The 14,431-nt window shown below is 42.1% G+C and overlaps 1 protein-coding gene across 1 annotated transcript in view; it reads right to left on the bottom strand.

The window, feature by feature from the left end:
- The window catches only part of PLXNC1 (plexin C1), a 152,139-nt gene that overhangs the window by 56,224 nt on the left and 81,484 nt on the right, over window positions 1-14,431 (bottom strand). Inside the window, exons 10-14 of the mRNA XM_070454329.1 lie at window positions 9,574-9,713; window positions 6,540-6,719; window positions 4,040-4,121; window positions 467-670; window positions 153-338 (exon numbers count right to left, since the gene is read on the bottom strand). Of these exons, the coding sequence (XP_070310430.1) occupies window positions 153-338; window positions 467-670; window positions 4,040-4,121; window positions 6,540-6,719; window positions 9,574-9,713 (792 nt within the window). The remainder of the gene's footprint in view (window positions 1-152; window positions 339-466; window positions 671-4,039; window positions 4,122-6,539; window positions 6,720-9,573; window positions 9,714-14,431) is intronic.

The raw sequence follows: 14,431 nt of genomic DNA, 5'->3' as shown, positions 1-14,431 counted from the left end.
AGTTCTGAGTGTCTGAAGCTGAGTTCCTGGTCCTGAAGCTAAATCCTCTTCTTTGGAGATCAGGAACCCGGCATTGTTCACCATAAGCTATCAGAATCTCTGATAAGGTAAAATAAGGTGAAACTAATGGGTAGGATTGTCAGGTGACTTACGTGAACTTTCTTGGAAGAGGTGGCAATGCTGTTTGCAGCAGTGATGTGTTTAATTTTGCAAAAGATGGTGGTAAGATCTTGATTTCTAGTAATATTTTCAAAGCTGCAATTTAATGATTTATTGTTTCCATAGAAGAGAGTAATTTCAATGTCTTCCTTGGAAATGTTGAAGTTATCATTTTCTTTCTGTGAAGAACAAGATGAAGAAATCTGGGCACATGTGGAAACTCACAAACATAACACATCTTTCTGGTTGAGGGGAGCACATCCCCATCCCCCCACCCCCCGCCACACCTTGAATGAGAGAGACATACTTGAATTTTTACTTCCAATTCTGTGTCCACCTCAGACTCAGCTCGATACCCTGTGAATCTGGGGTCATCAAGGTACTGCAAGCTTCCACAATCCAAGGCGGTCTCCTGGACTCTGAGCTTCACAGTGACGTTTGTAGGCCCTTTCGAACTCTTTAAATTGGGGGCTAAAAATCTGCAGTAATTTGCCATACAATATTCAGAGACCTGAGGGAGAAGAAAAAAGCATTTTGACAGCTTCATTAATGAATCTCAGCTCTGGGATTGAAGAATTAAGTGACTTGGGCAACTGAATCCCTTTGTGCCTCTGTTTTCTCCTCTGTAAATGGGGATAACAGTACTACCCTCCTCAAGGGGTTGAATTAACTCTAAATGAGAGGAGGGCTCACTAAATTAAATGAGACTCTCCATGTGAAAATGCTTACACATTCACGCAAAAAAGCCCTCAACAAATGCTAACACGATTATTAACACTATCAGTAATAATGAAAGCAGAAGACAATACAATGAGGGGAAAGGGGTACTTGGAAAGAAGTCAGAGAGAGAAAGGGGAAGGCTTTGCACCAGCGTGCCTGTGTGTCCTTCAGGGCATCAAGGCTGAGTCCTGGGAAACTGCAGGAAGGGAGGAGCCGGTCCCTCAGCAAGGCCAGCTGCTGGCCTGCATGCTGCTGGCTTAATTCCCTGTGTTGGGTAATGTCTGTGCTTTAGCAGAAATCACTAACCACCAGGAGGAAAATGCTTTGCAAGTCTGGCAAAAAAATAGAGGAAAACAAAAGTAAAAGGGACAATGCAGCCCCCATGAAAGAAAGAGCACGAGGATGGGAAACAAGGCAGAAAGGATGGCCTGCTCTACAGACTTGGGCTTCCCTGGAGGCTCATTGGTAAAGAACCCACCTGCAACGCGGGAGACGTGGGTCCTGGGTGGGGAAGATCCCCTAGAGGAGGAAATGGCAACCCACTCCGGTATTCTTGCCTGGAGAATTCCATGGACAGAGGAGCCTAGCAGGCTACAGTCCATGGGGTTATAGAGAATCAGACACAATTTAGGGACTAAACAACAACAGCTTTACTGGCTTCTTTAAAACAAATAAGTAAACATAAATACTGTCATTTTCAGGAGTACAAAGAGATGGGCAGAGAAAGCTGCCGGGAGAGGGGAGGTTGACAAATAGTCTAAAGAAGAGCAACTAAAACTCACAAAATGAAATTTGCTAGGTGGGGCATTTTCTTCTTTATTATTTGCTGTCTAATATTGGAGTTTTGAAAAGAGGGTAGAAAGAAGCAACAGGTCAGAAAATCAGATGCAAAGCGCTGAGACATGGACGAGTGAAACTTCCCTTCCCCTTTAAGCCCCTTTCCAAACGACTGCCCCAAATTTCTCCTTCATGTCTCTGGCAGCATGAAGAAAACCACAAAACCCACAGCCTCTCCCTTCTCAACAGCCGTAACCCCAGCAGGCTGGCTCTCTGCTGAAGATACCTTCCAGGAAGATGACTGGTGATAGGGTCACCCTAACCTCATCATTCTCAACTCTCTAGATTTCCATGCCTATGACCAGCTCCCCTCATCTGAAGTACTCTTTTTCTGCAGTTCCAAAGAAACTTCTTGGCCACCTTCACTGGCTGTCTTATTTTCTTTCACACCTTCAAATGAAGCCGTTCTGTAAGATCCCGTCTCAGGCCCTCTTTTCTTCCTTCCCTCCACCCTCACTCCCAGGATGTCATTCACATACTCCCTCCAAGGACAATGCCAGAGAAATGACCAGTCATCTCTAGCTGCACCATCTCCCGAGCATCCCTGGATACTGGGACGAGCATCCTCGGGTACCTCTCAGGCCTTTTTCAGTTACTCCTCCACATATGATCCTACGCAACATTGCCAAACTCATCCTCATAAAGGGCACTTACCTCACACCACTCCCTGCTCAAAGATCTTCAATACCTCTCCATCATCTACAGAATTAAGGGCAACGTTTTCAGTCTGATCCTTTCTTATGGCCCAATGTGGTTTTCCAGCCATCCCTCTGGTTCATTCCCAACCCATCCTCTTGGTTCCAGCAGAGCTGGAATATCACTGATATTCCCATCTGGGGCCTCTGAGTAGCTTTGTCTTCTCTGTACCTGAAATTCCCTCTCTGCTTCCACGTGCCCAAGTCCTACTATCACGTTCCACACCACAGACCTGCTGAAATCTGCCCAATTTTAATTACCCTTTCCTTTAGAAATACACAGTGGGCTGTCTGAGCCAGAAGAGAGTCAGTAGACCTAGAAGTTAACGATACCCCGTGCTCTCAGCTTTCCATCCCAGTCAAATAGCCATCTCCCGCCATGAAGGCAATGACTCTCTTATTTCTTTGGTCCTCTGGACCTGGGAAAATGTTTTACCCACAGCAGGTGCTCAATGAATTCTACTTGATTCAGGGACAGCACTGGGAGGGAGAGCAAGTTCACTTACAAATGCAAGCAAGGCCTCTGGTCAGAGGGTCAACCTATACAAAGCACTCAACAGGAGGTGTTGACATCATGGAGACGTGACCTGGTGTCAGATACAATGTGAGGCTTGGAACTGGCTCTGAAGGGTATCAGGACATGGATGTGCATCCTGACAAGGCTCTGGGAGGACTTAGGAAGCCCTCCTGGATCTAGGCCAGAAGCCACACTGGTCCCAAGCAGAGGCCAGGTTTGTGGCCACTCGCACGCCTGTCAGCTTTGGCAGGAAGTGGTCTGACCGGGCCTCCGAGAGGCTGTTATCACATCTTTCATGAAGGAAGAACAGAAAGAGGAAGAGAGAATGAGGAGAGCATTCGCGAAGAACTGATATGTGCACTCAGCGGCCCCCGCCTGCTTCTGAAATCCATCAATTCCCATGACAAGGCCCGTGTGTGACTTGTGTTGGGGCAAGAGCTGAGTGGGGATGGGGGCCAGACCCCTGGGCAGGGAGATGAAGGGCAAGAGGGGGTGAGGTCAGAAGGAAGGTGCCAAATCAGTTCAGAGAGACACAGGGCGGGAGGCGAAGCACATGACAGGCTCTCTGGGGGTTTAGCAGGTCACTGCATCTCTGAACAGCAGCACGCTAAGGGCAGTGGGACCACCACCCCCTACTTGTTCCAGAAACACTCATCTTTACATCACACCTCAGCCACTCAGAAGGCATGGTCACACGTGTTCATAAGTCTCATTAACATGACTGGCCACAATCACAAAGGGAGAAGAGGGCAGCTCTTGTCATTCCAAGTTCATTCCTCTTCCGTCTATGCCACACCTTGCAGCTCCAAGTCTGAGGTCTTATTATTTCCATTATAGCACAGATGGTAATATCATGCAACAGGTAAAACCTCATAACAGCGCAAAAGCACAGAAACCAAAAGTATTCCCAACATATCATCGACTCAATGGACATGAGTTTGAGCAAACTCCAGGAGATAGCGAAGGACAGGGAAGCCCGGAATGCTGCAGTCCATGGGATCGCAAAGAATCAAACATGACTAGTGACTGAACAAGAACAAATATTTCAGTGTGATGAAAACAAAAATCATCCTTGAAGATAACTATTATTACAAAGCAGTTGAAGACTTACATTTCCTTTTACCTCGTGAGAAAAGATTAAGTTGTCAATTACATCAAAATTTCTGCCCATGATGGTTATATTTTGACCACCACTGCAAGAAAAAAATAAGAGTTTCATAGATACACATACAGGCATTTTGCATTTATGAATAAAACCATCACTTTATTCATAATATTAAACTCAGTTATATTTGAAAGCAAATTAATAAATTTTAATTTCAAATGCATGGCATTTTTATGTCCTTTCATGATACTGGCCACAGATCATAGTTTTTTAAGAAACACAAATGTAAAAATTCAGGTTGGATCCTGTTTTAACTCTAGGAAAATGCCCAGATTCTTTTCTAGAATTTTGAATTTTATTGTATCATGTTACCCTATATAATTAGATCATCAGCTGCACCTTGGAAAAGGTTGCACTAAACAGAATTTTGCTTGATTGCTGTTTAATCTATATGAAGACTATTTAATCTAACAATTTTCAAAATCAAACTCCCAACCTACCAATTACATTTTATGTAGGGAGACAGGGAGTACTTTGGACAAGGTAAAATTATAAATGACATGACAAATCTAAATTCCTGTTTGGTAAACCATATAAATAACAGCTATGTCCTAACTCTCCAAAACTAAGCCAAATGATTTCACATATTCTTAGCACATAATTGCATTTCAGCAAAATGGCCATTAGATGTGAAATAAACAGCTGTCCACAACTCTGGTGGCCCCCACACCCCTGTTCACCTAGGTCACTAGACACTCATTCCAAGGGACAGGAGCCTGGACAGGTCAGCTCCATCGGCCAGCCGAGCCCATGATGACAAGACCAGGAGGTGGGCACGAGAAGGCCAATCTGTGTAGGGCAGAGGGAAGGCAGTAAGCCCTGAACCTTCCAGCCACCAGGGGGAAGGCCGAGCTGGCCTCACGCCAGCCTGTCACCGTTACTAGAAAACCAGGCCAAGCGTGGTCTGCCAATGGCCAGACTGCAGAGCCATGTTCTTGCCCAGGAGTAACTGAGAGACATTGGCTCAGACTGTCACAGGTGATGAGACATTAGGAAACCTCCTACCTTGCAAGAAAGCACAGATCACAGCAAGCCTGGCCCAGACTGTCCGGGAGCCTGGGCAAGCTGTCTGAATGCCCCACACCTCAGTTTCCTCATTGGCCAAAAGGGTTACGCACAGGGGACCCCGTAGACTTGTGAGGATTTCCTGAGTCAAAAGATCTGACACCCGGGGCATATGGGGAGTGTTGCATGACCGTTTGCTCCTATTTATAGGAAGGACTGAGACCCACGGCTGGGAGAAGCATGCGAGAGCCTTGGGTTGGAAATGTTAGCTTTCCTCATGCTACTGTTAGGAGTGGAACTGAAGTCCCAACCTCCAGGACCTCAGCACGTGACTCTATTTGGAGATAGGACCCTGAAAGAGGTAATTAAGGTTAAATGAGGTCATTAGAATGGGCCCCAATCCAATATGACAGGTGTCCTTATTAAAAAAAAAAAAAGAAAGGAGATTATAACACAGTCAGGCACAGAGGGAAGACCATTGTGAAGACACAGGGAGAGGATGGCCCTCTGCAAACCTAGGAGAGAGGCTGCAGGATAAATCAACCCTGACAGCACCTTGATCTTGGACTCATAGCTTCCAGAACTTTGATTAAATACATTTCTGCCATTTAAGCAGTCCAGTCTGTGGTACTTTGTTATGGCGGCCCTAGCAGCCTAATATATCCACCTCTCACTTCATCTTAAATGAGAATATTAGAAGTGATTTCTTTTTTTCATTTTTCTTTTCTTTTTTTTTAAACAAAGCTTCATCTGTAGTTTTACCTAGACAGTACTTTGAAAGTTAGTTTCATGCTGTGTTAGGTGGAGAAACTATCTTTAGGTTTATATTCCAAAATCTTAATGTGAATTTAAATTCAACTGGGGGAGAATTTTTTTTCTTAATATAACAGAGTCATCTGCAAGAGTTTCTTTGGAATTTCCTTTTCTCACATGGGGAGTATCTTTGAAATGTAGACACTGCTCCTCATTTAGATAGTTCCCAATATTTCTTGAAATTATTCAAAAGAGCTTACTCTAAAGGTTATAAAATGAAGGCTGTAAGAAGCAAGAAGCTTTGGGTCATACACAGGAGTGCAGTGTAGTGAAGAGGATTATGTATTTGTATCAGAAACCTAGGCTTAATTATTATAGTTGAACAAACATTGAAAAACACAAACATGATCTGAAGAGAAACCAGAATTTCAACAAACATTTTAGCTGTGAGTTTCCTGGCAGCCACAGCTAAGAATAAAACAAGATATACTCACAGTATTTACTGTGATGATGGGAGGCAACCTATTTCTCAGGTATGCCTTTGTTTTCTAAGAATAAATCCTAAAGAGGAAGTCTGTGAAAATTAAGTTATGACAATCATTTCTATACTTATTTGAGTGAAATCCATGATCTTTATACATATGGCCTTGTTAACCACAGCAAGAAAAAAATACACTCTAGAAAGTACCTGATCCAGGTGGTAGCAGGATATATGAGCGAGCAGTGGGGCAGGGCAATATAAGACAAGGGTCCCACCGAAGCACAGTTCCCGCCATCGAACTGGATACACACATCCTTCATTTCTTTTCGGCTCGATGGAAGAGAGAATTGCATATGGGTGTCATTTAGCACGTGGCTAACCTGTATCCTATAAAGGGATAGAAGAGAGCTCTTCGGTGACACAGATACCTAGCATAGTTGATTACCCAAGGAGACAGGATATGAATTTCATTTGAACTGCAACAGCTCCCAAACTATCAGAACAGCCACAGGCAGCTACTGATTAATCAGGGCCCACTTACCCAGCATGGGTATTATCTGGATCTGAGTTCCTTTTTCTTTTGTGCACTTTTATGTTTTTATTTGCATTTCCCTTAGAAGTGGGGAGAGAAGGAAATGGAACCACTGCCTTTAAAAAGCCCTAATATAATAGGAGGTGCAAAGTGGACTGGGTATCAAAGTATATTAAGGAATTGCCATTAATTTTGAGTGTGCTAATGGCACCATCCTTATCTGCTACACATCCATACTGAAGTAATCATGAGTCAAAGGATATAGTGAGATATCCTGGGATATGCTCTTACAAACTCTAGCCACTGACTTTCCATCACTCTCAAAAATGTGGAGGAGATAGATGAAATAAGATTGGTAAAACGTTGAATTTGGAAGTTGGAGGATACGAAGAGGTTCTCTGTTGTGTAGGATTGGAAATTTCCATAATGAAAGGCTTGAAAAATCAATCAAGCACTTGTAGGGAAGGTGTGGTAGAACCCGACGCTGGGCAGAGATGGATTCTGCCATTCAAAGAACAAAGAGTTCAACACTAAAGTCCATGCCAGGAGCCCAGGGGCCTTGGAATCAACCAGCATCAGAGCTCCTGATAATCCCCAGACAGGAATTTAGCTGGGACTGTCCTGGGTGCTCTTGAAATCTGCAGGGCATGCCCTCAACACCCTTTGGGAGTCAAAGCGAAGCCTTCTAGAGCATTCCCTCTGCAGCTTCCTCTGTATATCACATCTACAACGAGCCTCTAAAGCACAAGTCATGAAGATGGGGTTGTGTCTGGATAACGCTCAGTATAATTATACCACCTGAGAATCTACTACTGTTAAAGACTTCGTACATGATTATTGACTGTAATGCCCATAGCCTTTAAGCAGTAATAATAGATTCTAACAACAAGGCAAATTCAGAAATATTTGAGCTGGTTTGTACTGACACGTCCTCAAATTTACATCCTAAGATTTTATATTCAGAGCAAAGCTCTAGGAAACTCATTGTAAACTGGCTGATCATTAAAATTCAAACTTGTTTATCAATTTTGGAAGGAGAAAGGCAGAAATATGGATCATTCCATTGCTATTCTTATATTTTTCTCCTTGGAATAATTAGGTATTTTAAAAATGCTGTATTAAGAGAGGTTAGGATTATGGCATGAACTCTGATACAGAATTAACTGCGTATTATGTTTATTGCTCGTGAACCTTGGGTTCACTACACAGATGTGGTTACTGAAACGCTACATGCAGAAAGGTCTCTCTTAGTCATTTAATTTAATAACTGCAGTATCTCAAGACACACTCGGAATTGAAATGAGAGCATAAAGAGTCAGAAACAGGGTAATGCTCTAAAAAACGACTTATTTTCCAGTGAAGCTGATTGCCTTTCAGTGAACACACAGGTGTCTAACTTCGCTACACAAAATGAAAGATTTTTGCAGTGAGGTATTTAGCCAGGATAAACGGTACAAAAATACCTATGTCGCATAGATACAGCCACTAATGTGTGCTGGATAATTCTGGTAAATAGCAGAACAGAGAAGAAGAGCACCTAAGGAGCAGCTTTTTCCATCAAAATGACAGACATCCCAAATTTACTGCTAGGAGGATAAGGGGATGATGGTTAGGTGCAGCAAATGAATTAAAACAAAGAATTCAGTATATAAGTGTGGCAGATTAAAATGCTGTACAAATCTGTTTTAGTAGTTAAGAACCAAAACACCATGCTCCAGTGGATTGTCTTTGACACATTTCCATGGTGAGAACAAACTCACTATTCTACATCATGTAGACGGCAACATCTTTTTACTTTAAATTAGCCAACACCTCTAAATACTAACAAGCAGAAAACTCAAATGATTTATTACGTTATTATTACTTTACCTCATTTTGGAGAGTAACATTTACACAAGAGTGTTAGTAAAATACTGAGACTTTCTTTTCTCAAAGTTTCGTTGAAAGAATGTGTTAGGGAAAAAAGGTCATAGAAATAATGGTGTTCAAATGGTACATCATTGAACAGATATTTGTGTTGGGGTGTTTTCTTCTTCTTTTTAACACTAATGGATGTTTCATTTAGTTATTATTTGAGCCTGAAACCAATCCAATACAGCTGCTGCTGCTGCTAAGTCGCTGCAGTTGTGTCCGACTCTGTGCGATCCCATAGACGGCAGCCCACCAGGCTCCGCTGTCTGTGGGATTCTCCAAGCAAGAATACTGGAGTGGGTTGCCATTTCCTTCTCCAATGCATGCATGAAGTTGCAATACAGAGAAGGCTACAAAAGAATAAAATAGATCAGAAAATATGTCCTCTCAACTTTCAGTAATACATTGGAAGAGTGGCCCTATTTTCCCATAAAATTCTAAGGTACTCAACTATTTTTATAAGTGGATCATCTTCAAAATGATGTCTGTTCCTCAAATTACTTGATTTTGTTCATGAAAACAAATCAGGACCCCAATAGGCAGCATCCTGGAATTACTGTATTTTGAGGTGTTGGGGGTTACATGGCACAGATTCTCCCACAACTAACTTCAATGTCATGCTTAAATTATTTTACTTCTTGAAATCATGTTAAATCAAATATACAGAATAACTGGCTCACATTGGCACATGGAAAGAAATTAACCATAAAAAGATTATAATCTCAGTGCTATTCCTTTGGTATAGGTTTTAGCTTTTCAGTATGTTACCAAGAATAAATCACTCATATTTCAACTCACACATCCTTATCACAAGTACTGGTTCCTTTCAGGATCATTGTGATGTTCGATGCCTGGGTAAAGTTTGCTCCCGTGACGATCACATTACTTTTCCCTAAGGTCGATATTTTCTGTGGCTCAATGGACTTAACAGAGAAGACCTATTGGAAAGAAAAGATTAAAACACAAGATCAAAGCTAAGAAATGGCATTGTTCCAAAAAATCTGTTTATGCACTGCCGTTCGAAGAACTCACTGGGAAATTACAACATTTTGCAAACACAAGCAGACAGTGTTTAATGAAATCAATGTATTCAAGGAAGAGTGCTGCAGATTCATGTCTCTCAACATGCGACAGCATGAGGTCAAACCAATTAGTCTTTGTCTCACAAGACAGTTGAAAATACAGTTGAAGAGTCTGACATTCTGTCTGAAGAGTGAGATATCACTAGAGTTCTCACAGTCTCTGGAGGCTCACAACATAACAAAATGAAGTAAAAGATGAGGCGCCCACTGACTGTAGTCAACAACAGATCCATCATTAAGTTGGAATAAATGTCATCCAGGATAACTTCAATTACCAAGAAAGCAGTTCCTATTTTTGTTTGTTTGTTTCAGTAAGAAACCAACCAGTGAAGTCACCTAATATCAAGTAGTTGGATGCCTAAACTCCTGGAGCCAACCACTATTATTCCACATTTGTACATACCATCTCCTCCTTGGAACCCATTACAAGCTTTATCAGGCTTTTTTCTATCAGGAAAGTTTCCCTTGGAATAACCCAATAACTGGGGCCCCATATTATGTAGATTTAAGCACCTTACTTCTCTATTTGCAACATCTAATCAAATTCCCCTTTAAAAAAAAAAAAAGCCCTCTATTTGATGGCAAGAATCATTTTCCCTTTCAAAGACAAACCAATCTTGATCTCTTTCACTTTTCTCTACAGATGCCACTGTCTATCTTTTTGCTCATTTAGTAGTTGTTTTGTAGACTATTTCCAGCAAGTCTATATTCCTGTATAATATGGACCAAACAGAGCAAGATTCTAAGATTCTAGCCCATACAAAGCTCAGCAGATCTTTAGTATGAGTGAATTTTCATATTCACACTCCTAATATTTGAAAATGACCCCCAGGTCCAGAGATGCTTAATCATGTGGAGTTTGGCTAAGTCATAAATACCGAGTGTATCCACTTAGAGGATGAAGTCTAGGAGGAAGCCACTTAAGGCACTGGGGGAGTTCATGTCCAGCACCTGCCTGCCACTTGTTTCAAGCACCCCAGGATCCACTGCTCCTTTGTTCGTATGACGCTCATCAGGATGGCCTTGCTGTGGTGCCCACCCTGCTGAAAGGATGTCTTATTATTCTGCTCCTTGACAAACACAGGTGTTATATGGTGGAACAGTCACCGTCACTCATTATCACTGTGGATTGATTTTCCCGATTGAGGTAAATTCATTGTTAATGTCATCACAGCAATGATGTAATGCGACAGGGAATTGATTTCGGTGGCAGAATTTATTTTAATCACTTAGTAAAGGACTTCAGTCCTGTATTTATAGAATCACAGAGGTCCTGAGAGGGTCACTTTAATTATTCTGTTAGAGTTGACTGCATTTTATGGGGGAAATTATCTGCAAGAGTGGTACTTGGAATGGGGGGGATTAGCAAAGACGGGGAAATAAATCCCTCGCAAATGTCAAGTGTGTGTTGTATAGCAAAAGGCTTACTCTTTGCTCTGACAGGATGCCAGCTAAGTGAACAGGTATTTGTTAAACACCTACAGGATCCTTGGGATGGCACGAGGTGCTGTGGGGGACACAGGACCTCTGGGTGCACTAGATCAGGAGAAAATAAACTCCTAGATTTGCCTGGAGCAAGTTAAATTCAGTCCACTGCTCGTTCTTGGACAGCCTATGAAAAGAAAATTGTCAAAAGAAGAATATTCCATGACATGTGTAAACACATGAAATTCAAATTTCAGCATCCATAAATACAGTTTTTTGGGAACCCAGCCACACCATCATTTATGCATTGTCTGTCACTGCGTTTGCACTATAATGGCAGAGCCTAGTCTTTGCGACAGAGATCACATGGCTTGCAAAGCCTGAAATATTTACTGTCTGACTTTTTGAAGAAAAAAATCTGGCAGACCCCTGCACTACTGGGTCCAGTCTTCTTAGGGAAGCAAGAGGCTTTAGGTAAACCTCGATGCAGACTTCACATTTATATCCAACTCAGCTCTGATTCCCGGGTTTCTTTGCAGATAGCCCTTCTCACTTCTTCTACTTAGACAGTTGATGTCTGCTCAAGTGAAATTTCAAACACGCCAAGTAAATGCTACTTCTTTGCTTTCAGGAGAGGCTAAAAAGAGAGCCTTCTAACTAACCTAAAAAAGAGTTTCTAAAGGGGGTTATAGTTTGTTCCTTAAACAGCTCCACAAACACCATCAGAGGACCTGCCATGTCACCTGATTAACTTTTTATTTCCCCCTGAGTAGAGACAGTCCTGCTACTTTCAAAAGGATTTTGTTTTAAAACCTTATTGTTGACAGAGGTTTCCCTTGGCTGTCTAGGATGGAATCTAGCCCTGGTCTATCTTGTGAAAGCAGATGCTTCAGGTCTGCTTGCAAAGAGGGTCAGATTAGCTGTCCTTTGTCTGCCTGGAGAACCTCTTTTAATAAGTAAGTCTTTTAAAGTGCTACCAAGCAGACCTCATTAAATAAACAGCACAGATATACAAGAAAAAAAAAAGTGTACCTATATGGCTGTACTATATGCCTACAATTAGAAATACAGCACGTGTTATTTTTACTGATAAATAGCCTTTAAAAATCCAGTACATACAAAAGGCCAAGAATAATCTTGCCATACACTCAGCATTCTAGCTCTATTTCTGAACTTGAATCAAGACTTCATTCATAACCTGAAATGAAGTAGCAGGTCCCATAAGCTGACACATACAAGGGGTTAATTTAAAAACATAATCTAGCTTGATGCAAAAAGATTATTCCTTACAGCCCTGTGGAGTGAGATTCCTCCCTCATTCTATGCCCAATGATTTCCATTTATCAAATCAAAATACCATTGGCTCTAACCCTTAGAGCCCTGGGTTGCCCAACAATTAACCTCAGAACAATCTACTTCCTGTCAGTTACATTTTAAAGGCTTGAGAGTTATTTTTAAATGGCTGCACAATTTTGAACTGTTTAATAAAATATTTGGAACTCTGGTTGCTCACGAGTTTAAATCACTGCCTACTTGATATTTAAAAAAAGCACATTAGAAACTGGTTAATTAGGTGATTACAGAATACCCAGTTATTTTATTTTTTTAAAAACAAAGTCATTATAAGACCCTGGAAATAGCACAAGCACTAAGAACTAGTTATCTCTGGAAAGGTCTAAGAGGATTACTCTTGACAGGAAGAGTACCTTTTGTGAAACCTGACATCAACACAATTCAAATTACCATGACGTTAATGGAGAAACTACCACTATGATTGAAAAGAATATTAGAAAGAGGTACATTAGGAAGACTCAATTTATTAAGACCAAATTGTACTCTATTAATCTGTTTCCCAAAAAATTTGAATACAGCAGAGCTCTCTGTAGGCCTGGACCTGAATCAACACTCAGTAAAACGTTTCTCGGATTTTCACTTGTGAAATTAGTTCAAACGAGACTGGATAAAAAGTCACATGGATTCAAAAAAACCAGCTGGAAATCTGAAACCAAAGGACATTAGAGAGATGAAAGGTAGCACAACTAATTAAAGGAAAGTGCCTTGTAGGACCCCACAGGGGTGAGATTTTGGTTCAGAATTATTTAACATCTTTATTAATGACCAAAAAGGATGGAAGTAATATATTAATGAAATGTATAAATTGAGAAGAGTGGTGATCAGTAGTGGAGATGGTAAAGTGTTAAAAGGGGTGAGATGTGGAAAGAGAACACCAAAATACAGTCCCACCAGAGAAAAATAAGAGCATTAATTGGAACAAAAACATCGTGTCCATCTGATGTTCAGCCCCCAGCTGAATACTTCTTTATGGCCCACCCATCTGTGAAAGGACCGGTCCTAGGGAGCTTGGTCCTAGGAATTATCAAGAGCTAGAATGCCAACTGAGATGGACCAGGAGATTTCCGAGCAGGTGACAGACCAAAGCCTTGTGCAGAGAGATCAAGGCTTGCTTCTCTGACCTGGGGGACTTGAAGGGGAGGCTGCTGACGCCAGTCCATCAAGTAGCTACTCTTGGTCACTGAACCTTCTGAATGTGGTTCCTCAGACCTGGCCGAGGCACCCAGGACTCTGTGACCAGGGTGGGTAATGCCACCATTCCATTAGAGATCCCTGCTTGCAGATTTAACCCCACCAATCAAAACCCATCCCTCTGTTGAGCTTCAACTTCAATATGAGATGCTTGGTGCTCCCCTCTCCCAAGGGCCTCGGTTTCCCATCTCAAGCCTTCTCTGCTCTTCCCATCTTGGGAAGATGCCAGGCTTGCCTGGGTCCAACTCCTTTTCTTCGATTATGCTCCAACCTATCTCCCCCATCCTAAGCCTTCAACACTAATGCACACCCCTGACAGCTTGCCCAGGCCACCCAAGAGAAGTCCTTTCCAGACTGACTTTTATCACTGATACTACATTGAGGTCATGCAATGTTTGTGGTTTAGTTGCTAAGTCGTGTGCAACACTTGTGACCCCATGGACTGTAGTCCGCCAGGCTCCTCTGTCCATGGAATTTCCCAGGCGACAATACTGGAGTGGGGTGCCATTTCCTTCTCCAGGGGATCGTCCCAACCCAGGAACCGAACCTGGGTCTCCTGCACTGCAGGTGGACTCCTGCACTGCAGGCAGATTCTTTACCAACTG

Source organism: Odocoileus virginianus, chromosome 24, assembly GCF_023699985.2.
Source record: "Odocoileus virginianus isolate 20LAN1187 ecotype Illinois chromosome 24, Ovbor_1.2, whole genome shotgun sequence".
NCBI classification, from domain to species: domain Eukaryota; kingdom Metazoa; phylum Chordata; class Mammalia; order Artiodactyla; family Cervidae; genus Odocoileus; species Odocoileus virginianus.
Note: the sequence above shows the minus strand (reverse complement) of the source record. Positions and strands in the feature narration are given on the sequence as shown.